This window comes from Dinoponera quadriceps, unplaced genomic scaffold (assembly GCF_001313825.1).
Source record: "Dinoponera quadriceps isolate SergipeBrazil2010 unplaced genomic scaffold, ASM131382v1 scaffold555, whole genome shotgun sequence".
NCBI classification, from domain to species: Eukaryota; Metazoa; Arthropoda; class Insecta; order Hymenoptera; family Formicidae; genus Dinoponera; species Dinoponera quadriceps.
Window position 1 is genome coordinate 980,265 of NW_014554717.1, and position 22,295 is coordinate 1,002,559.

Consider the following 22,295-nt stretch of genomic DNA (forward strand, 5'->3'; position numbering starts at 1 on the left):
CGTCGGGCGAGCGCGCGCGAAGGGGTAGGCATAAATTCTGATAATTCCGAAATTGTGACAGAACGAAGAAAAATTCCCGGGAGAGGTCGCGGTGAAAAGTGCGAATAAATCGTTGCGTATGCCTTTGTCAACGAAACGGCGAGTCAGGCGGACGCAGGAGGGTTGGAGCCGCGATGATGGGGTGAGAGAGCCACCACCGCCCGCGCGTCTGGCCCCTTTTTTTCGCTCCTGCCGCCCCCTCCCTCCTCCCGTGTGCCTCTCCACCTCTTCACTCTGCCATTCTCTCACCCTCTCTCTCTCTCTCTCTCTCTCTGCCGGTTTCCCGCCCTCCTGCCTCCCGTCCTTCCTCTTTACCGGTGCGTGCGTACATTTTTATCAATTATTAAGAACTCCTGGCGCTTGTGTGCCGGTGGTGGCCGTGTCGCCGTTCTGCGCGGGACGTATGTACAGGGTGTTGCGGGGGGAGGTGGGAGGGGGGGGGGAGGGTTAGAGAAGCGAGGGGCTGTATCCCGGAGACCGTAGCGTGGTGGTGATACCCGATGCCCGCTATCTTTTTCTCCCCGGGCGCGGGCCTTTTGCTCGCTTTTTCTGGCATGCCGCGGACATTAATAACGGCCACGGGCTAACCACCGCCGTCAACCAACCCCCTGCCAACGTTACCGTGTCCAGCCGCGGAAAGTGCGAGAGTAATAATAAAATATACGAAATGTAGGCGAGAGCACATCGTTGTGCACGCAGAGCGCGAGAGCAGCGGCAACGGCGGCGGCGGCGGCGGGGGCCGCCGCCGCGCCGAGGCCGACAAAACAAACGTCGCGACGTTACGGTGTACCTTTCATTGTCCGCGAAGGTACGCGGATCTCCTCGCGTTATAATAATTTAGAGCGACGCTGCGAGAGCCGGCGCGGGCCCTGATTTTAGCTTAATAGAACGCCGCCGCCCGCTTCGGCCGGCCGTGCCGCATTCGCGTGTTTCCGCCGAGATTGTCATTATTCTCCTCGCGCACCGGGGTATTTCGCCCTCGAGCTCGCGAAATTACGACGATTTGTAGCGGACGCGGAATACGCACTTAATTCGATCATTTGGAGGATGCCCAACGACGTCGTATCCACGGCGCGTGTCGCCTCGGATGATTTTCCGGGCGGTTTGCCCGCGTCGCTCGACCCCGCGGATCTGTGGCTTCCCGATGCGATGGTTTTTAGGTAAAGGACACTTTGTACTTGTGTTAAAACAAGCCCTGGTTAAGATTTTTGCGATAAATTTCCAGCATATTCGTGTATTAATTCAACATGTTGTGCTTATGCTATCTCAACATTTTGTGTCGATATTCAACATGCGCGAGTGTTAAAATAACATATTTTATACTTCAATGTTGATTAATGTATTAATTTTAGATATCATATTTGTGTGCTACTTTTCAACATACTTACCTCGTGTTAAATTAATACAAAAATTTGAATAGACCATTTGGGACACATGAAATATGTTAAATTTAACACATTTCGTATGATCCAAACGGCCTACTCCAATTGGTTTAACGCAAAGTGAATGTATTAAGAAGTAATACAAGTGGTACGTCAAAGATTAACACAATAAATGTGACACTTCGACACTATTTATAAGCAAATTTTATATAGAAATAACATTTATGTAAATTACATATTTATTTATTAATGTTAAATATAACTAAAAAATGTTATTTTTACATTTTTCGGTTCATACAAATATGCTACGCACATGAACTAATAATATTCTGCGTCTCACGATATGGTAGTTCTGGTGCTAAGTTAAACATGTAACATGTTGTCGTTGTTGCACGAGGCATAATTCTTATTATTTTACAAAACTACATCGTCTTTTACTATACATATACTTCACCTCATAACATGTGCAGCATAATCTGACGCGATAGTGTCGCGTTTGGCGGCAGACAAAGAATAGAAGACAATGACATCTCTATGTGATATTTAACATGCAAAATATGTTGATTTAATAGATGGCAAATGTTGTTTAAAAAAAAAAAAACTCTAAAACTACATAATCTTTATGTTAAACGTATACTTACATAAAAATTGTGTTATTTCACAACACAAAAAATATTAAATATCATATATCAATATTCAACACAAAATTTTTAACAAGGACTGGTTTTAACACAAGAACAAAATGTTTTTTACTGTGTAGTTCCTACCTTCTCTTTTGAAACAAGTCCTCGGTATTCTGTAAATTTTTTGGGAAAGAAGTCCCACTCAAAATGAATGGAAATTTACTCGAAACAGTAATGAAAATATTGAAACTAAGTATAACTTGGAATCACAAGATAGCATGTCCAATCCAAGCTTAAAGTGAATTCTTGATCTAATTGAGTAAATGTTTCAATCGATCAAAAAGAATTTGTGACCATAGAGTTATGTACGATTTTCTCCACGATTCAGGATGGAGAATTCATCCCATATGAGTGGCAAATCACTGTCATTCTGCTTTTCGAGTGAAATTTCGCTCGAAGAAATGTATTATTTATTTAGGAAATAGATTTTAGTTATATATCGTGCGTGTATTCATCGCGGATTGGCGCATCATTGAATTTTCCAAGAGGCCAACGGATAGATTCCCATCCTGTTCGTTTCAAGGGAGACAGTAGAAACTGGAGGGTAACCAAACGTCACCCTCCAACCAAAACGATCGCATCGGGAAATCGTGAGCTACCAAAGCCGAGCGAATCCTCCCCTCTTCGTGTAAACCCCAAGACGTAATTCGGTCGGACAATTTTTAACCCACTTGCGCCTCGTTTCGGCCGAAGTCTCTCCGCGGCTTTTAATCTCCGGCCGCGCGTGTTGCACGTCGACGTAACGGGCTGTCACGTGGCTTTTACGTCGGCGTTGCACCCTTTGTACAGCGATTATGTACTTCGAGCCCCCCGCGGGGACAACGTTGAACCGCTTAATTCCGCCGGGCGAGCCCGTAATGACGTAATATCGTTCAGTTACTCGGAATATTTTTATTATGTTCTCGCGGAAGCGCGCCGCGCGCCGAGAAAGGGGCGGCTAAGACTAAGGGGTTGGTCGGCGGCGAGGGTGGGTGGCTTCCGGACTTGCCGGGCTACGCTCGCGATATAACGAGGACCATTATGATAAGCGGATGCATAGATTAGACATTACTCGTTAACCCGGCTGTGCGCGACGCAAGGCACCAAGGACACGGAGCCTCGTGTTATCAAGAAAGCTCGAAGGAAGATCGCCGACGAGGCTGCGGAGATCTTAATTAATCGCGGCTCGTTGCAAAACCGATCGTTTCTGAAATACCGAGATGGACACGAGGCTATGTAAATAAATTGATCGGCGGATTTAAGGCGGATTTCCTCGATAATAAAAAATTGGCCGACCGGTGCGATATTATTGTAATTAATTCTACTCACCATACACTGAAAAATCCATTTAGCTGACTTCAACGAAATTTGGCTAGGATATGTTTAAATTTTTGGTTGTGAGAATCAAAATTTGATTCTTTGAATCAAAGGTTTAGTTCTCTGAAACCGAACCCTTCTCATTTTGGTTTCAGAGATCTAAACCTTTGGTTCAGAAAACCAAAGATTTTGGTCCTTATAACCAAAACATTTATTTGAGCATATTCTAACCAAATCTTGTTTGAGTCAACTAAATGGATTTTTCAGTGTAGCTGATTCATTTATCCTTTTCCGTATTTACATTCCGTATTCTGATTTTTTTTATTTTGTATAATTTCCTACGTCCTATGATTCGCATTGCATATCGTTTTATTCCCGTTAATTGAATAAATAAATAAATAAGTAAATTATATTAGCATGTTAAATTTAACATGATGGCATTTGATGTCACGTCGCAAAACGGACATGACGCTATGTAAGTAAATGAAAATAATAAACTGATAGATAAAAAAATAAAAATAAATAAAATGATCGCGACGTCGCTCGCATTAAGGTGAATTTGAATTCTCGATGATAAAAAAATTGACCGTTCGATGTCACGTTATATTAGCACACCGGCCTGAGTACGATAGCGTTCGACGTGAGACGTGTCGTTCAGCGCGTTCTTCCGAACATTAACACATCGAGAGTGTCTCTCAAAGCGGGGAGGAGGTCCCATGGCTCAGAGCGATCGGCTTTCTCGATCGCCGATCGATCTGGCTCTTCCTGCCGAGCGCAGCTTCACCCCATTTCGCTCATCGGTGCTCGTTACAGAGCAACAGCCGCGTTACAGCGGAAGTTCGCGTTCTCTCCCCGGCGAGAGGGCACGGAAGACAGCGCTCGTCCGAGGGCGCGGGGGGCGGCCCATAAAATCGGGATGTTGCGCAAAATATAACGACCGACGTTCTCCTGGCGTTGGCTGACGCTCCCGTCGTAATTCATCCCGACTCTCGCTTGCCTTCCTTCGCCTTCCCGACGACACCTGCGTCGGCAACTAAGCCCGTTAATTCTCGAGGCCGCGGCGCGCCTCGGCAGCGTCGCGTCGTCGCGTCGCTCGCGTCTCCATCGCGCGCCCTGCCGCCATCGGCTCCTCTCACCCGGTACCCGGCTTCCCGGTTGCGCCGGTGTCCCGACACGTTCCGGTTCTCGATCTTCGCCGGCACTTATCCCCAACGTAGCGCGCCACGTTCGCCGCGCAGGGTGACGAGGGTGCCGGGCGAGAGGTATCTCGCCGGATATCTCTCGCGCGGCGGAACACACGCCGCAGCGGCACAGCGTCGCGGCTTGTCACGCAAGATAATTAGGCGACGCGCTCGATACGCGTTGATTAGAAGTCTTATCAGAAAACGGCTAATCCGGGAATGCGACATCGATTGAAGCGTCGCTTTTTCGCGAAGACTGTGAAAAAACTATTTAGTTGACTCGAACAAAATTTAACTCGGATATGGGCAAATGTTTCGGTTGTGAGGACCAAAATTTGGTCCCCTGAAACAAAGGTTTGATTCCCTCAAACGAAAATGGAAAAGGTTTGGTTTCAGAGAATCAATTATTTTAGTTCTCACAATCAAAACATTTGTTTGCTCAGATCCAAAGCAAATTTTGTTTAAGTCAACTGAATAGATTTTTCTATGCGATTGACGGTTTGCTATTGATTTAACGAGTATACGAAAGGAGCATTTGGTAATAAGAACTAACATTTAGTGGATACTTGCCAACTAAATATTTGATTGCAATCAAATAATTTTGTTCTGTATACTGTATATGCAGTATTGTAGTTCCGTATATTGTATATTTAGTATACACGGCTAAATTAGTTGGTTGTAATAATCAAATATTTGATCAGCAAATATTCATCAAATTATAGTATTTATTACTAAAGCTTTTTTTCAGTGTAAGGAAATCCTTATTTGCGATCAGTATAAAAAAAAAAATATAATGGAAGTTGTTGTTAATTTCAAGTAAAAATTCAGACGATGAAGGATCGAACCGAGCAATACCGCGTATTTTTTCTACAGTTGATGAATCGGAGCATTAAATCGTGGTATCGAGTTTTCGTCACGCGAACGCGCGTCTTCGGGCACGAAACGCGGTGCTGGGAACGAGCATAGGCGAGCGACGCGGCCACGATGGGACACGGCAAACAAAGGATACCGAGTCCGGAGCGCGAGAACAGGAGTGCCTGAGCATCCCAGAATGTGCCCGTGGCTAGCACACGTACCGCTGTAATTAAAAGAACCGACAGATGCCTCTTTCTTTCTCTTTCTCTCTCTTTCGCCGACGGCTTTTATTTCGTTACGCGAAACGACGACGACGACGACGACGACAACGACGACGGCGGCTGGAACGCGTCTCGCGTATTTAAATTCTCCAGTGAGCGACTCCCGGAATTCTTTGATTAGACGCAGGTAGCCATGACGGCGGTAGATGATGAACGTACAAATCTGCATAAATATATAATTGGAATCACGATAATTGAAAAGATCGTGATCGATGAAGTCGCGTATTATGAGTTTAAACACAATGAAAGGAATAAGGAACAAAATATATAGAGAATTAGGAACAAGGAATTAATTTTGACGTATGGGCAATCATGTTTTAATCCACAGTAAAATAATAAGAAACTAAGATTGGAAACGTTATTGGAATTCTACTTCTTATAAACTTGTATGCTTATAGGGTTTAGTAGAGTCAAGATGTCTAATGATCATCAATATACAAATGAAATCAGTTCAAATCGACCAATAATTATCAAGAAAATGATAAAAATGTTGACCCGAGCTCATTTTTATTTCCCTGTTACATTTTTATGCGATGAATGAGCGGTTCTGACCTTTCATGACTTTATTTCATAGCTCAAGAACATTAATTTGAAACTAAGCTATGAAACAAGGTCATGAAATGCCAGAACGCTGACTTACCACACAAAACTGTAACAGAAAAGTAAAAGTGATATCGGGTCAAACAGACCCGAACAGGACGGTTACGAATCTATCCTTCCTCTGTCTTCCTCGAGAATTAATTCAGAAAATCAACAACGGCATTTAATTATTGAATCTACGCCCGGTTTCGGCTGCTGAGTCCGGTCAAAATCCGGGCGCGTTACCGCTGGACAAAGAGCGAATATCTCGAGGACGGGGCGCGTGAAGACGGCGCGGCAGATAAAAACGAACACTTCCGCCGTTATCGCGGGCAAACGCGGTCCGATTAAACAGGGGGTGACAGCGAGCTTTTTAATTCAGCGCGACCTCTCGTAATTCAACTCCTTCGTTAACGCTGATTCGACGAGAAATATCGTTCGGCCGGCAATAAAGTTTCAGGCCGCGCCGGCCTGATAAAGCGCGACACACGTAAACCGTAAAACGGCTTATACGCTTTTTCCTCGGCGTGCCGACATTTTTCAAAAGGCGTGGATATCATCGGGGACCATCTAAATCATCCCGTGCGCGAGTGCAGTGCGCGACCCTATGCTCGGCCTCCGCAAACAACCCTCCTCCCGCGCGCGCTCCTCCGGCGATCCCGCCACCGAAAACAACCGGCAAGCCGGTGATTTTCGTTAGTGCTTGCTCATCGAAAAAAAGTAGAAAAACGAGGGGAAATCCAAAGTGGGGGGTGGAATACGGAGGGTGCAGTAGATGTCGTGTGTTTGGAGACGGGGCGCTCTCTCTCTTCCCCTCTTTTTCGCTCCCTCTTTGCTCCCTCCGCGCGAGCGCGGTTGTGTGAGTGCGCGCACCACCGCGTGTGGCCGTCCGAGATTAGCCGCGGGTTTATATCGGGATTACATATGTAAAACCATTAGGTTAAATCATTTTTTAAATAAACGCGCCCGCCTCCCGCCCCGCCCGAGGCCGGCGGCCCGGGTCAGATAGGAGAGAGCCACCCCCGCGCGCGCCCGAAGGGGTGAGAGATTCAGCCCGTGGGTGAAATATTCCGTAGCACGTTCAACATATGCTCGAGGAACTCTCTCTGGCGCGCGCGATCCGATTGACCGTTTCTGCAGCGCGGACCCGCGCGGTATTTCCACGTTCGGGAATAAATGAGCTTGCACGGGTGACAGATTAGCCCGCGAGCTTTATGGCGCCTCGTAAATCTGTCTTCTTTATTGTTTGTCTTTCAGCCGAAGCGGTTTCAAGTGTACGCGGGGACACGCACGCTCGTTCGGCAAATACCGTTTTTTTTTTCCACGTTTTCGCACCTGCTTTTAAAGGTCAAACCACACACAGGCGTGAGCTTGAATCGGCGCGCTCGCCCGACACCGGGATCCATTTGGATTAGCCCTATCACGCCGGATAGCTTAGTTTAAATAACGCAACGAACGTTCCGAGCGCGTCCGTATCGGTGTCACGTTGAGAACTCCGTTAAACGCGCGCGGTGAAACGTGAACGAACGTTGTGGAATACGTTAACGGCGTTTCAAGGTACAGACATGCAGCCGAGTATATTTTTGGTAGCACGCGTGGAAAGAGCGCGAGCTGGCAGTTACACCGTGCAAAACGGTAACTCGCGATACGATGGTTTTTAATATAAATTTTGAGGAATGTGTGGTCGCGCGCATGGAAGATATAAAATAGTCGCCGGCGCGTACACATCCACTCGCTCTTTCGCCGCCATAAACATTACCCGCGCGCATCACGCCCAGACAAATATTTCTTCCGCTCCGAACGCGCGCGGTGTGATCCCGCATTTTTGTTCGATCAAAAAAGTATAAATTCAATTCACTGCGCCCGCCGGCGATATCGCTCGCCCGCGTGATTTTATCGTTTATTAAACGCCGACGCGGCCGTAAAGATGATCGGAGCTATAAATTTCGCGACCATTTCGCGGGAACAGCCGAGTGTCGAAATTTTGCCTCCACATTAATCCCGCGAATTTCGCCAAGTTCTCGAAGGATCAATGGGAAATCTCGAGATAGAATACCGTATTCGCCGTTCAGGTTTTCAAGTCCCGAGAGAGTGAAAACGCACAGCAGAAACGTTTATTCCTCTCTGTACATTTCAGACACATGTGCACAGTAAAAAAATTTATGTTAAATTTAATACATTTCACGTGTCCCAAACGGTCCACGCAAATTTTTGTATTAATTTAAGGTGAATATGTTGAAAAGTAATACAAATATTACGTCAAAAATTAACATAACATAATTAACATAAAATTATATATAATATCCATAACACGTCTATAAAATTATAATATCCATGATATGCTAATCGACATTAACACTTACACATGTTGAATTAACACACGAATATGTTAAAAATTCAACACAAAAACTTCAACAAGGACCGATGTTAACACAAGTATGTTTTTTACCGTATGTTTTGTCGGTTAATTAAAAACGCGATATATTTATGTAGCTTCTTTCTTTTTGTCATATTTCCTGCACGATCGGAGGAAGGCTCCACTGATCATCGACTCGCGATGCATTCGCATCGTGAAGAAATCCGTAAGGACGACGAAATCTCACGTTCTCACGCGAGACGGAGAAATCACATCCGCCACGAAGAACTTCTTAATAAGGTCATTAGTCAGGGAACGCTCGTACCTGTAATTACGCGTGTGTCCATTATCTACTTTCCGCTTCTTGCTGCGGGCGTTACGGCGACTCGCTCGCTTCCGCGAAGCTCTGAATCTGGAAGCTCGCAGATGAAGAGCCGGCATTAGGGGTTTACGAGGCGAATACTCCGAGGGTGGTTCGGCGAGATGCGCTCGCTCGCGGTGCTGGCGAGTGGATTGGGTAAAGGTTGCGATGGGGTAGCGGGGGCGGTCGGGAAGAAGGGGGCCGCAGAGAGGAGGGGGTGGTTATAAGAGGTGAGAATTATTCATAAACGTAGGCTGACTTTTAGCGAGGGAGAAGGGAGGGTGGTAGCGGGCGGAGGGGGGGGGGAAGAAGCGGCGTAGATTTCTCTCGGAGAAGCTGAAATCTACCGAATATTAAGGCAGGTAAGAGGGCGGCGGCAGGGGCACGGAGGGAGGGTAAGGTCCTCCAGGCCGCATAATAAACACATAACGGTAATCCTTAAAACAATAATTAGCCACGCGAGCCAACCAAGAGGCGACGATCTTCCCGCGCCGAGCGAAATGGCGCCGCTTTCGCAATTCGTTGTCGAATTAATACCACGACTCGCGACGGTGTTGCACGATTCGCCCACACCACACCGCGGCACCGCATTATGCGGTAGGAATTGTACTTACTTCCTATAGCGATTATCCGCGGCCGAGTATAGCCGCTGCTTCGCGGGACTGGGTAAACTGTTATTGCGGCTGAACTATTGTTATTCACTGTTATATACCGTTGCTCACTGTCTATAATAGCACGTCTATTATACTGATGTTGAGAGTGAGAGATCTTCCGTCTGCGAGCATTCGTGTTCACGGCATCTGACGTTTGTCGTGACTATCTGGTTATCTTATTCGATTCACGTTAATCGTGTAAAGGGAAAGCTTGGGGAAATGATAAATGAACAAATTTTAATTTTGTACTATATTAGATACGGCCATCTCGAAGATTCATATTAGTGACAAACTATCCTGCGAAAACGAGCTCTGTGGCAGATTCCATGATCTTCTGGGACGTTTTAAACAGGCAAGAAGGGGGCGAAAGAACCTGCCGCGAAGGTGAGCGAGGCGGGCGGGTCCGTCGAGGGACGGTGTGCGGGGTGAAGCGGAATGAAAGACCGAAGGGGTGCCACGAAGTGGTAATAGTTTTAATCCGGTGTCTTGAAGTCAGGATTTGGCGGCGCGGCAGTTAGTGGCTGCCGGTAAGTCTGAGCGAACCCACTTCGCGCTCTGATATCATAATCCGAATAATCACTATTATTGCCGCCATTTGCTTAATCCGAAGCCCATCCTCCCCCGCTGAGCAAGCCGCGGGACCTGTTATTCGGTTTCAGGACGCGCGACGAGGACGTCGAGCTACCTATCGGAAGTTCCCCCTTGCATTTTTAATCGCTCTCATTATTCCTTCCGACGTTCTGCAACGAACGCCAAGTCAGCCTGTAACTCGGCGACGGCCCGAGCGAAGCTCCGTCACATCACCTGTCCGACATCGGTCGCCTCCTGAACTTCCTGAGCACCGATTTGCAGTCATTATGATCGCGATTTAACCCCCACCGTCGCGCTGGTTAAAAATCGAACAATACTAATTCCACAAACGGCGCGAAATGAAATCGAAGGGTGTCACTGAATTACGCAATGCCGGAAGCGAGCTTCGTAAGTCTTACACGTGACGAGTAATCTTCCGAGTTGGGACGACGTAATCAAGAAATCTCCCGCTTCCGATCGATTTCCTCCCACCCGCGAGACGCGTTCGGCCAGGTTAAAAGTGGTAGATGATAATGCGCTCGGAATTTCAGCCCTCGGCGAGGCCGCGCCGTCGCGTCTACCGGAAGTTCCGTCGGCAATAACGCATAAACTTCATTTAGCCTTATTTAAGCCGGCTGGCAGAGGTGGCGGGGACATTAAATCCCCGAGATTCGTTCTAATGGCCGCGACTCACTTAGAAACTGTTCCCGCGCGATCTTTCGCGCGGTGTGCGCGCATAATGCGCTACGTGCGTTCTTAATAAATCCGCTCGAACCCGGAGGCCGGGTGAAATCGCCTAAGTGAAACGACGAAAAAACTTTAGCGCAAACTGCCGCTCTTAATTTGGCCGGTTTGTTTAGCAGCGGTCGGTCGTGCCTCTCCCTTTTCGCTCTTCTCTTCCTCGCTCTCTTTCTCCCTATCCTCTCTCTTCCCCCTCTCTTTCTCTCTCCCCTTCGCTCTCGAAGAGCGAGCGGTTCGTTCGCTTCCGGAAAAAGTTCGGAATTACGAATTAGCAGGAAGTCAGGGAAGGTACCTGCATTTATTCTGAATTCAGCTTATTATGAAATTATAATGCGGAGGATGACTTAAAACGAGCGGTTACCCCTTTCGCGTTTATACCTCCAGTGGATTAAGAGTCATCGTATTTTGCTATTAATTACCGTTTAATTCAGCCAGCGAGTTCTCCGTAGCTCCGCGTGATACCCACCTTCACCGTCGAGACACGAATATCTCTTCATCAGATCACGAATGTCAAACTTCATACCGCAATGTTCGCTTAAAGGATACTTCTAGAATACCACATACATTTATCCCTTAAACCGTAAGTGGACGCGTGAGGGTCAAACTGACCCACAAACGCATGAATATACGAATGTTTCCCTGGTTTTGCTTTAGCCTGCGACGCTACTCTTGACACTTTTACCACTTACTTCTGGATCTAGCGAAGTAGCGTCAATAACACTTGAGAATCTTATACTGAGAAAAAGAAATTGAAATTTTGCAAAGCAGATGATTTTTGTAACATTTTCTTCGATATTCATTGACTAGAAAAAATTTGACTGTGATGACGGAATATATATTTTTGTGAGATATATCTAACTTATTAATTGGTTTATTTGCTAGGAATAAAATTTTATTTCGCCATATTTAAATAAACATTTATTCCTGTGAATTAAATCTTATATTTCACAAATACATTTTTACGTCTTTTTCCTCAGTGTAGCTATAAACATCAATTGTTTTATTCTTAAAACAAAAAACGCAATTACTGATGGGTTAAAAGTATTTACCGTTTTTAAAAGTATTTACCATTTAAGTTTCTTATTAATTGGTTTATTTGCTAGGAATAAAATTTTATTTCGCCATATTTAAGTAAACGTTTATTTCTATGAGGTAAACCTTATATTTCACAAATACATTTTTACTTTTTCCTCAGTGTAGCTATAAACATCAATTGATTTATTCTTAAAAAAAAAACGCAATTACTTATGGGTTAAAAGTATTTACCAACGTCAATTTGTTTGTACAGTCTCCTTACCTTTGAGCTCCATCGAAATGCTCCTGGAAATATCGTGCTAGACTGGTTGGTTTTTCAAGACCCTGATAGATTGCAACAGACAACATAATCACCTCCGTCCCAACATTAATTGATTTCAAACTCGATTTCAAACTCGTAACTCCATCGATAGTGGAATTATCGGGGTGAAATTACAGCAGGGGGTCGGTAGGGGTAAGGCGGTGGACGCGGGAAGCGCGTTCGAAGGTGTCTCGATTGACGACGATCGACTGCGCGCCACGGCTCGGCGACGCGTGGACGAGCGTAATCTCCAACGGCGCTCGTAATTGCGCGACGTTCTAATCGCCCGAAAGATTACGGCCGGGGGTCGGGACGCAAGCCGGGGGTGGCGATGGCACACCACCGGGTAATGTTACGCGAGACAGTAGTCTCGGGTGGCATGTGTCGTTGATGAGGCGGTTAGTATTCAGCGGTGCTTCCTGACCCCCCGGAACTTTTGAAAACTAACCGAGTAAAGCCACCTTAATTCCATAAGAGGGAGGCCGAAGGGGTTTCCCGGGCGTCACCGTAACACCCTCTTAATTACAGGATATTAGGACGCCTACGGGAGACGCGGTGGCGGTGGCGGCGTCGGCGACGGCGGTACGGGAAAGGCAGATAGCGCGATTTATTATCCGCCGCTAACCTTATCTCCGTTTTTACGAGTCGGATTTCAGCGGCACCCGCTTCTTTCCGGATCGCGGACTCGCTAAGATGCTCCTCGTGGATGACGATCATTGAATCGACGACTAGTCATTCCGATATTGTCGCTGATGTTATTATTTCACTGTAGATTCCCGTGAATTTTTATTGATTGATTGATTTCGTTGATAAATATTAGTCTATTTTCATCGTATTTTCCACAAACGTATTATTATAGAAAAATGTAAATCACAGATTCATATATACACATTATACTTCTTATGGGATATTTAAATATTAATATTTTTATAAAATATTAATATAACTTATGTGTGAAGGAGAAGAAGAAGAAGAAGATATGTGAACTCTCTTATGGAGCTTCGTGTTTATGTTAAAGATGCTCTCGCAAAGAGTGTGATTTTGAACGGAAGCAATCTGAATATTCCAAGGATGAATGAGTACTTACGTGCAGAGAATATCCTCTTTGCCGCTTTCAAAAACGGTTTCCTTGCCCCATCGCTTCGGCAGCTCTATGAGAGAGATACCCAAGTTGCCCCATAATGCCAACTGCGTCACTGTCTCGTTTATCAGCACATTGGTGATATCGAAGATTGGCGGATCTGTCGGCTGCAGCGTCTGTGAACAAGAAAAGCGAGAAACGCGCTGTCAATAATTGGCTACTGTTACCATTTATTAATACAAATATTTATACACTTATCTCGCTCATACTAAGATCGAGTGTGTGCCTTGCCGCTACTAGAATCGCACTTGCGTTCCTCGATAGACACGTACTCGTGAATCCGCGAGATAAGGATCTCTGAGTAAAAGGGATCTCGTTGGCCGGGATCTTTTCATTAAGTAAAATTCTAAAAAGGCAGGCGAGGCGAGAAAGAAAAGTGGCACGTCGCCACTTCCGAAAGCGTTTTCGCGCGAGGTATAAATTCATTATTACACGAGCCAGTAAGCACGCCGCAGGATTCCTCGCTCGATCGCGCCGTTTCCTCTTTGGACCTCTCTCTCTCTCTCCCTCTTGCTCTTTTCTACTCTCTCATTTTCCACCCCCGTCTATCTACCCAACCGCGAGATATCCCCCGTCCCACCGCTTCTTCCGCTCCCCCCTCAGAGACGCGCATCGTCTATCGATTAAAAAACTTTATAATACGATCCCGCTTCTCGTTTGTTTTCCAGTTTGATTTTTATCGTGCCGCCCCGGGAAAAAGGCAGGTGCGCAGCGTCGTTCCCTTCCTCCTTCGCGACCGCCCGATTCCTCTTCGACATTCCCCTCCGTTTCACCTCCTTGCCCCGATATTTAATTTCGAACTAAGTTCGCCAACGTGAACATCATTACGAGGCGGCATCCCCGAAGGAGGGGTATCGGCGTGTATCAAGGGGCAATTACTTTTTTCCTACCCAGAGGCTGGTTCTTCCCCGGGTTTCTCCGGCGGGGAGACTCCTTCGTCTCGATATATCGAGTGTCGTGTCTCCGGTTCGACTCATGCCCTCGCGAGAACGCGCAGACGGGCCGGGAAATGAAATAAACTCGCCTAAGGTACGTTATGAGTTTTAAGGGAAAACTCGTTTTAATGAGATGTAACAACGAGAGTATTCCGATGCGCATAAAATATTTTAATCCAACAGAACTCCACCTCCTATACAATTTATCGTGATCGAGACGGAACTTCGTTTCATCCGTCAACAATTCTACTTTGTTTCATATATACGCTGAGAATGAAATAGTGTTAATTGATGTAATATGTTCGTCAATTCAAATGAGTAAAGAAAAAAAAAACGCGAATTTGCGTTCACACGATCGGATCAGAAATCGAGCCACCGCGGCAATACGTAACATATTCGCGCGGTGGTTCATCGAGAACGTTCCGATGGTGGAAAGAGGGTTGGTTGAAAGCCAGGGCGATAAAGGGTGTCGGACGATGGTACGCGCGGAAGCGGTGGCACCGGAGTATGAGTAGGAAAATGGTAGGGTATAAAAGGGGCGGAGGAGGAGGAGGAGAGCGAGAGGAGAGGAAGAGTGAGAGAGAAAGAGAGAGAGAGGGAGAGGGAACGGGATTCCCGGGTACCGATGCCGACACACCGGCGCGCGAGGCTGTAATGCGTTATTAATGAACACCAAGAATTTCATTAAAGATTGTTTGTATATCAAACTGTCCACTAAATTATGCCCTATAACCCCCGTGGCGCCTTCACGCGCCTGGAAACTATTGGCTGCCGCAGCAGCGTTGCCTTTTCCGACCCCGGCGTGCTGTCGATGACCTGTCAGACTGACAAAGGCCGCAATCAAATCGCGATGAAAAGCGTACAGGCCTCAGAGATATCGGGCTCGTCGTGATTTTTGCATCTAATTCAGCTATTCGACGAGTCGATCGGCCGACATTGGCCGCGATATTCGTCGCCGGTCGAGCCCGACGAAGTCAGTTATTTCGCGACCTTTGGGACATACATTATTAGGAGGGACGATATAGGTAGCTAGGACGTGGCGCGTGCGACGAGGAGCAAGAAGGACGTGTGTGGCGGAAGAGAGAGAAAGGGGACGAGGGTTGAGCGAGAGGGTGAGCGAGCAACGGATGAACAGAGAGAAGAGAGTGAGAGAGGGAGAGAGAAACATAGTGAGCGGGAGGGTGAGGAAGAGGGTTGGGCATGGATGGTAGGTGGTTGGAGAGATACAGTTAATCGTTGGGAAGCTATTAACTTCGGACTGGAATGCCCCATAGCGCCTCATTTCGTTCAATGCAAATTTACACCCGACGCCAACCGCCTAGCGTTCTCTTCGACCTCTTTCGACGCGGAAGCTCGAACTGGGAAACAATGCTCTGCCGGAGATAGTTCTTTCCCGGTAATGTCGATCTTAAACGCGACGTACGTTTCTCCCGTGAGCGGATAAAGCGAGTTCGGGGAGATGTGAATGTAAAAAGAAAGGAAATACTATAATCCCTCCAGGGACGAAAGGAGATATTTGCATTCACATGCGAAAATAAAGGATACATCAGTTGCTGCTTAAAGTTTTCAAGTTAAACACCGTTTAACTTTCATTTTAACGCGATTTACGGGGAGAATTATTGCTGCTGTGAATAAAAATGTAATATAATTGAACGAGCTGGTTTCTCAACGGTTTTGAAAGATTTCGTTCGGAACGTTTTACGTACGAGCAAGTATTTTCATGTTTGATGACACAATGTCGTTTCAAGATACGTGAATAGAAATCAAAGATAAAGGATATCCGGTTTAGATCTTCGAGTTTAATGGGGCCCATAGGCGACGAAGAAGATTCCGCTCCTTCAACTTATCCAATTTGGTTGTCTCTCGCAGACGATCAGCGTCGTAATCGGTGACCCGGTTCGCAGCTCCATGAAACTTGGACCCTTCTGCTTCCATCGGCGTCTCCACCCCCGTCCCGCTCTCGATCGTGCCACCGTGGTGTTGCCTTATTAGTTTAGAACTTAGGTTTACCGTAAAGTCGCGCGTGTCACTTATGATCAAAGTCTGCCTGCCAGACGACGAGTCTGAATCTCGTTTCTCGTTGAATTGAACGATTTTAAGATCAACCAGGCGACTGGCAGATCGCATCTACGACGACGACGACGTGATTCGCCGTTCGAAGTCTCTGCTCGGACATGATTTCTCGGGGAAGTATAATTTATCGCGCGCACCCCAATCGTCGTCGTCTCTGATAATTCTCATTGTCCGGAAAAGAACGCATCGCGATTTTCGATGCATCATCAGCCTCCGCCCATGCCGCGGCGTTTATTCATTGTTTGCTCGGCAAACATCGGTCCGAGACAAATCCCGGACGCGAGTTGTCACGGCCGACCGAAATATCGCGCGCCGGGCGCGCAACTTAACGCGCGGAATTGCGCCACGCAGCGGCCCCTGACAAATTGCGATGTAACGGCTGCTCAAGATACACATAGTTAACAGCGAGATGCGGCGCGAGTTGACTAACGACGTCGGGCGTTCTCGCGTTATATAATTTCAAAACACACGCAGGCACGCGGCCGAAATGTCGCCGGATAGAAAGGGGGAGGTGAACAGCGCGACACGCGAACATTGCGAGCCGTGACAGCGCCTTAATATGAACAAATGCTGGACTATATCTCAGCTCGGGTTTGCTTTGCATTATTCGGCTAACGTCCTCGTTTGCCATCCTTACGCAGATGCCTTACATTACGACGGCCGCTCCTCAACGCGAAATGGCCGTATGTCTCTTTTCGGGTCCGCGGGAACGCACCGTATTACTGAATTTGAATCGGTACGAATGCCGGCGGCCGCTCGAACGGCGACTTACGGCACTGCGATTGGAAGTAAAACGTAGGCGCTTTATGCGAATAGCGTAAAAATATGATACGATATGATACACTTCGCCACGCCGGCGATCGTGATAACGGGAGGATGTTCATTTATCAATTTACACAACAATGTGATCTGCGCGCGCGTTTACATTACCATCTTGTGTTTATATCCTAATCAAGTGAAATTACCCTTACTGACCGAGCGAGAGTTCTGTCGTTTAGACCAGCGAACGATTCTTCGCTTTCCCGTGCGTTGAAGATGGAACAAGAGAGGTTTCCTCGGCGAAAGCGAAGGAAAACGTTCAGAGGATAGGTCGAGGGGGAAAAGCTCGAAATATAAGTCGGATTTTAAGAAACCGTGACAAGGCTCGAGATGTCTATCTGACTGGCGCTTAGCGAGACCTCGCAGCAAGATGTTAATGCGTCCTGCTCTCGCACGAAGAGAGAAGGAAAGCGAGCGAGGCGGAGGACGACGGAGAGGCGAGCGACCGGGGCGGGGAATGGATGTGTTCACATTATACCCTCTGTTCTTTTAATTTCTTCAAAGGACCCTTCTTCCCCGCGACACCTCCGGCGTCCTCGCTCGTCGACTCCTGCAGCCGTCTCCTCCTCCTCTCACCCTCGTCTCCGAATTAATAAGGCGTCGACAATGCGACGTCTTTTTTTCCTCTGCTTCGAATGGGACGGCAGACAGCTACCCAAAGTGAATGAAGGTTCTCGGTGAGAGGAAAAGCAACAGGGATGGTACTCTCTTACCGGTACTTAGCGGCGGGATGAGCCGAGCTGCCGTTAATAAATGTGTTTCTAACAGTGGAAAAGAGAGAGAGAGAGAGAGAGAGAGAGGGACGGAAAGTGAGCGGAGGACAAAAAAAGAGAGAAAGAGAGACAACAGCGTGGAACACGACGCTCTCTCGTTAGGTCCTGCCGACGACGACCCCGGGGAATACGTCTTAACGAGAAGAAAACTTTTAAACGCGCGAAGGCGTCATTCGTCCACGTCGAAATCCGTCTTGTCCTGCTGTCTCTTCGTCGTGCCAACCTCAGCGAATGCGGAATCGATTGACGATTATTAATCGAGTCACGGTAGGACGCGATGTCATGTTACGAAAAGCGAAATGTAGATAACAGATCGCATGTCGTAGTACCAAATATTTTGCTAACCTTCTAAATCATTCACCTGAATTATTCGATAGATTATTTAAGAATTTCCAAGATATGTCGTAATAGACGTTTCGAGAAAAATGATGATAAAAATTTGATACACGAGGTTCTTCACAATCGTTCGAAAAGTCCAGCATGGTCCATTTTCTTTTCTCTAACGGTGTTCATTGACAAGTTTAACCTTTAAAACAATAAGTAAAAAAGACGTAACTGATAAAAAATGGCACAGCTAGTAAAAAAATAAAAACTATTTTTTTAATTGACTTCAAGCACCCATAAGGCTTGGATCTTTTTTCGTAAAAAGATGTATCCTTTTGGTAACAACAGAATCTCAAAAATCATAATTTCGTGGGCTAGACCCTTGCGTAAATATGGCCAAGTAAGATTACGAAAAAAAAAATTGTATATTATATGTGAAATAATTTTAGTGAGTAACTCGAAGCGTAATCTACAGATAGCACAGTGTTTGATCTTCAAATGGCCATTAACATTCATAAAAGCGGACGTTAATAATGACTAACGAGCCGGTTCTCTCTCGTATTTCGCTGAATGTTGATTACCCCCGTCGCACAGATGGATCACTTCTTTTTACTTGGGCGACGTATCGATCGCGGAGCATCATTTACGGCGTTTTATCGCGTGCGGACAATTTCGGCGGTAGGATGGAACGTTGATAAAGGTCAGTTGATTTTCGGCCCCCGGAATAACGCGCGGCTCCGACTACGGCGGGACAGCCACGGTTAATGAATCGACGTAATCAGGGGGCCGCGGGGTCAGGCGACGAATGACAATCGAGTTTTGTATTAATGCCCGACCGCGCCGCACCCACGGCGGACAGCCATCAGGCTGATCGCTCGTTTAATCAAGCGAGCCGCTAACGCGATTAACTTATTGCGTATACGCTCTCGCCGTTGCGTACACACGTGGAGCACACACGTGAATCAGCGATATGCGCCGATGTAATTGCCATTACCGCCGCTCGCTTCCGGCACCCTCTCGCGAAAGAATCCGCCGATATCATTGGGCCTCGCCCGACGCTCGTATGTTTCATTTGGTCATTTTTCTGTTGAAAGTTAGTCCCCTTCTCCGGGATGAAACCCGGAGAGGTAGCATCCCTGGTCGCACTTCATCCTGAAGAAGTGAACTGAAATGTTCACGTCGGAAAGAAATCCACGAAGGACGCTTACTCGGAAAGCCAAATCTAGCATTTTCCGAGATATTTAAACGTTTCCGTTGCTCGTGGAATTTTTTTATCCGCGTGAATTGTCCCGCGCATTCGACGCATGCAGACGACAAAAGCTGCGAGCTCCTTCCAGCTGCGTATTAATCCGGTGAAGTAAAATTCCTTTCGACATCACTGCGCAGCTCCGGTCATCTTCCGGCGCGTCTGATATACTCGTATTTTCTGAAGTGGAGATATGCATATTTTATGTACGCCCACTCAGCCGAGCATCTGAGGACCGAGGCGCCAATGTTCGCATGCATGACCACGGTATGCACATAAATGCGTATGTCCGGTGAGCAGTCGCAGACTCCACACACAGCGACAAAGCGACCGACACGGCGGCCGAAAGTGTTCGTGGACGTCTGCGAAAATGTCATATCGATTCTCGTCGTTGTCGTAGATTCGAGATGAACGAACGCGTCGTCTCGTCATATGCCGACGAGGATACCCGTTCAAGCATTTCTCTTACATAGCTCTGATCGCTCGAAGATAAAAGTGCGTTTCTTCCAGTATGTGTATAGTTTAATGCTTATGATATAAGCTAGATTTGGCAAAACGGACAGAGAAACAAGTAATCGTTAAATGTTTTTTGTTGCACGCACATTAATGACAACAATGGTTGGTAAATGTAATCTAAATGCATCTTAAGGATGCATTTACATTATATCCTGTCGCGTATAATCAGTAAATTTTCTATTTATTTAAATATAAAGACATGCAGCGCTTGCGAATATTGGAAGAAGATTAGCGAAAAAGATCTTTCTTAGGCAAGAATCTGTGCGATCTCTGTCAATGGCTGTCAATAAATAAATTGCCCATCCTACCTGCGCAGACAAAGAGAGAAAAAATTCCTCGTTGTCTTGCCTCTTTCTTTTCGTTCCACCAGGACATGTGTGGTGAGTCTACCTCACATGTCTATGGCCGAATCTAATGTGAGAGCCTCTAATATCGAATTATTCAAGTGATTTAGCATCGATAACGAACACGTATTTCACAGATTGACAAACGTACGCGCGCGTCCACTTAATCACCCAGGAGGGACTAAAAGGATCCAACCGCAGCAGCCCGGTCTGGAGCTTTTGATGTCTTACTTTCCGCGCGACGCGATGTCCGTCGCTTTTCCCCGGGGCTCATTTCCGGAAGTGGACGCGTTCGCTCATTTTATACTTCGGCCACGAGGCGCCAATGTTTGCACGCATGACCGCTGCACGCGCATAAACGCGAACGTCCATGTCCGGTGAATGGTCCGCAAACTCCGTACAATGTAAGGATCAGTGGGTGGGCGGCGGAGGGTTACCGCCCGGATCCTCGCACCGCGGGCCGGGGGTGGGAAAAGCGGACGCGCGTGGAGACGACGCGGGGATGACGCGGAGGCGAGCCGACGCTCGGAGGACGGAAGGTGACGCGGTCACAAACGGGGGGGGACGATATAGAATTTTAATATAGTGGTTTACGAGCGCGATTGTCCGTCATTTTACGGGCGGTGTAGGGCGGCCATTTGAATTCTTAGATCTGCATACTTTGCGGAATTGCGTGGCTTGGCTGGCACGACGATGGGTAAGCACCGTGGCTCATGAGGCCATCCGACGTGTGCGAGAGAGCAAGCCGAAGTGTGTATGCGTGTACGGGGTGTCGCGGAAGTCACGGGGTTTCGATCTTCTCTCCGTATCGGTGACGTTACATATATCTTGATGGGTCGACGCTAAAAGTGAAAATCCTCGCGAAGCCTACGCGAAATGAACCGAAACGTCAAACTTGAACGGGCGAACTTTCGCTTGCCGTTTCGCGATTTTCAGATTCGCCAGTTCGACGGTTCCGGGGCTGAAATTGTCGCATTTTCCAGCGCAACTTCCCGTATCCGCCTCGTATCGAGAAAAAGTGCGAGAGTTCCGGAGCACCCTGTATGTAACAGCGCCGTCACAGCGCGTGAGCGTTCAAACATCTCGGTCGTCTCTCTATATTACGACTTAATAAAATAATAACGTAAAGCCTCGAGGCGCGGTGGCACGTTTCGCTCGTGCATGGGTGCGCGCGAATGGAACTGGCGGCGGCAATTGTGAGCGTGGTATCGTCGCCGGGATGGAAGGGAGAAATTCATATCGCCCTGCGCGATGACCTGCCGCGCCATTTGATTACCATAGAATTCGAGTTTCTTCGATCCGATGGCGAGTTATTCATTCTTTCGTTCGCCATTACCGGCACCGACTGCAGGATGTTCAATGGGAATATTCTATCGTCGCGTCAGAGATGACTCGATCAAGTCGAGTTCACGAGTTGCCGAAGTGAGCGATTAAACGGCAAGATTCATCCTCTACTTTCCGAGCTAATCTGTAAACTGAAGAAAGGATTTGATGACAATAATAAAGATTTGGTCAAGTCATTTTAACTAAATCGTTTGATTACTGCAACCGAATTATTTAATTACCGTATATAACGCATGATATTACAATACAGTATATGTACTAAGTTTAATCAAATCTTGATAGTTGTTGCCGAATTTCTTTTTCAGTATATCACGATTCCAGGGACGGGGTCGCTTGTGAACAGTCATTTCGCAATAATTAGATTCGCCAGACGATAAGGCGACCGACGTCGATCGCCTGCAAAAAATCCGCGTCACGATCATCCCCCGCGAGAGGGTCGGCAGATGGGGGGGGGGGGGGGGGGAAAC

General features: G+C 47.0%; 1 protein-coding gene across 1 annotated transcript in view; it reads right to left on the bottom strand.

The window, feature by feature from the left end:
• Positions 1–22,295, bottom strand: part of LOC106741153 (nuclear pore complex protein Nup88) — a 67,707-nt gene that overhangs the window by 6,580 nt on the left and 38,832 nt on the right. Inside the window, exon 2 of the mRNA XM_014612868.1 lies at positions 13,401–13,570. Coding sequence (XP_014468354.1) covers positions 13,401–13,570 — 170 coding nt within the window. The remainder of the gene's footprint in view (positions 1–13,400; positions 13,571–22,295) is intronic.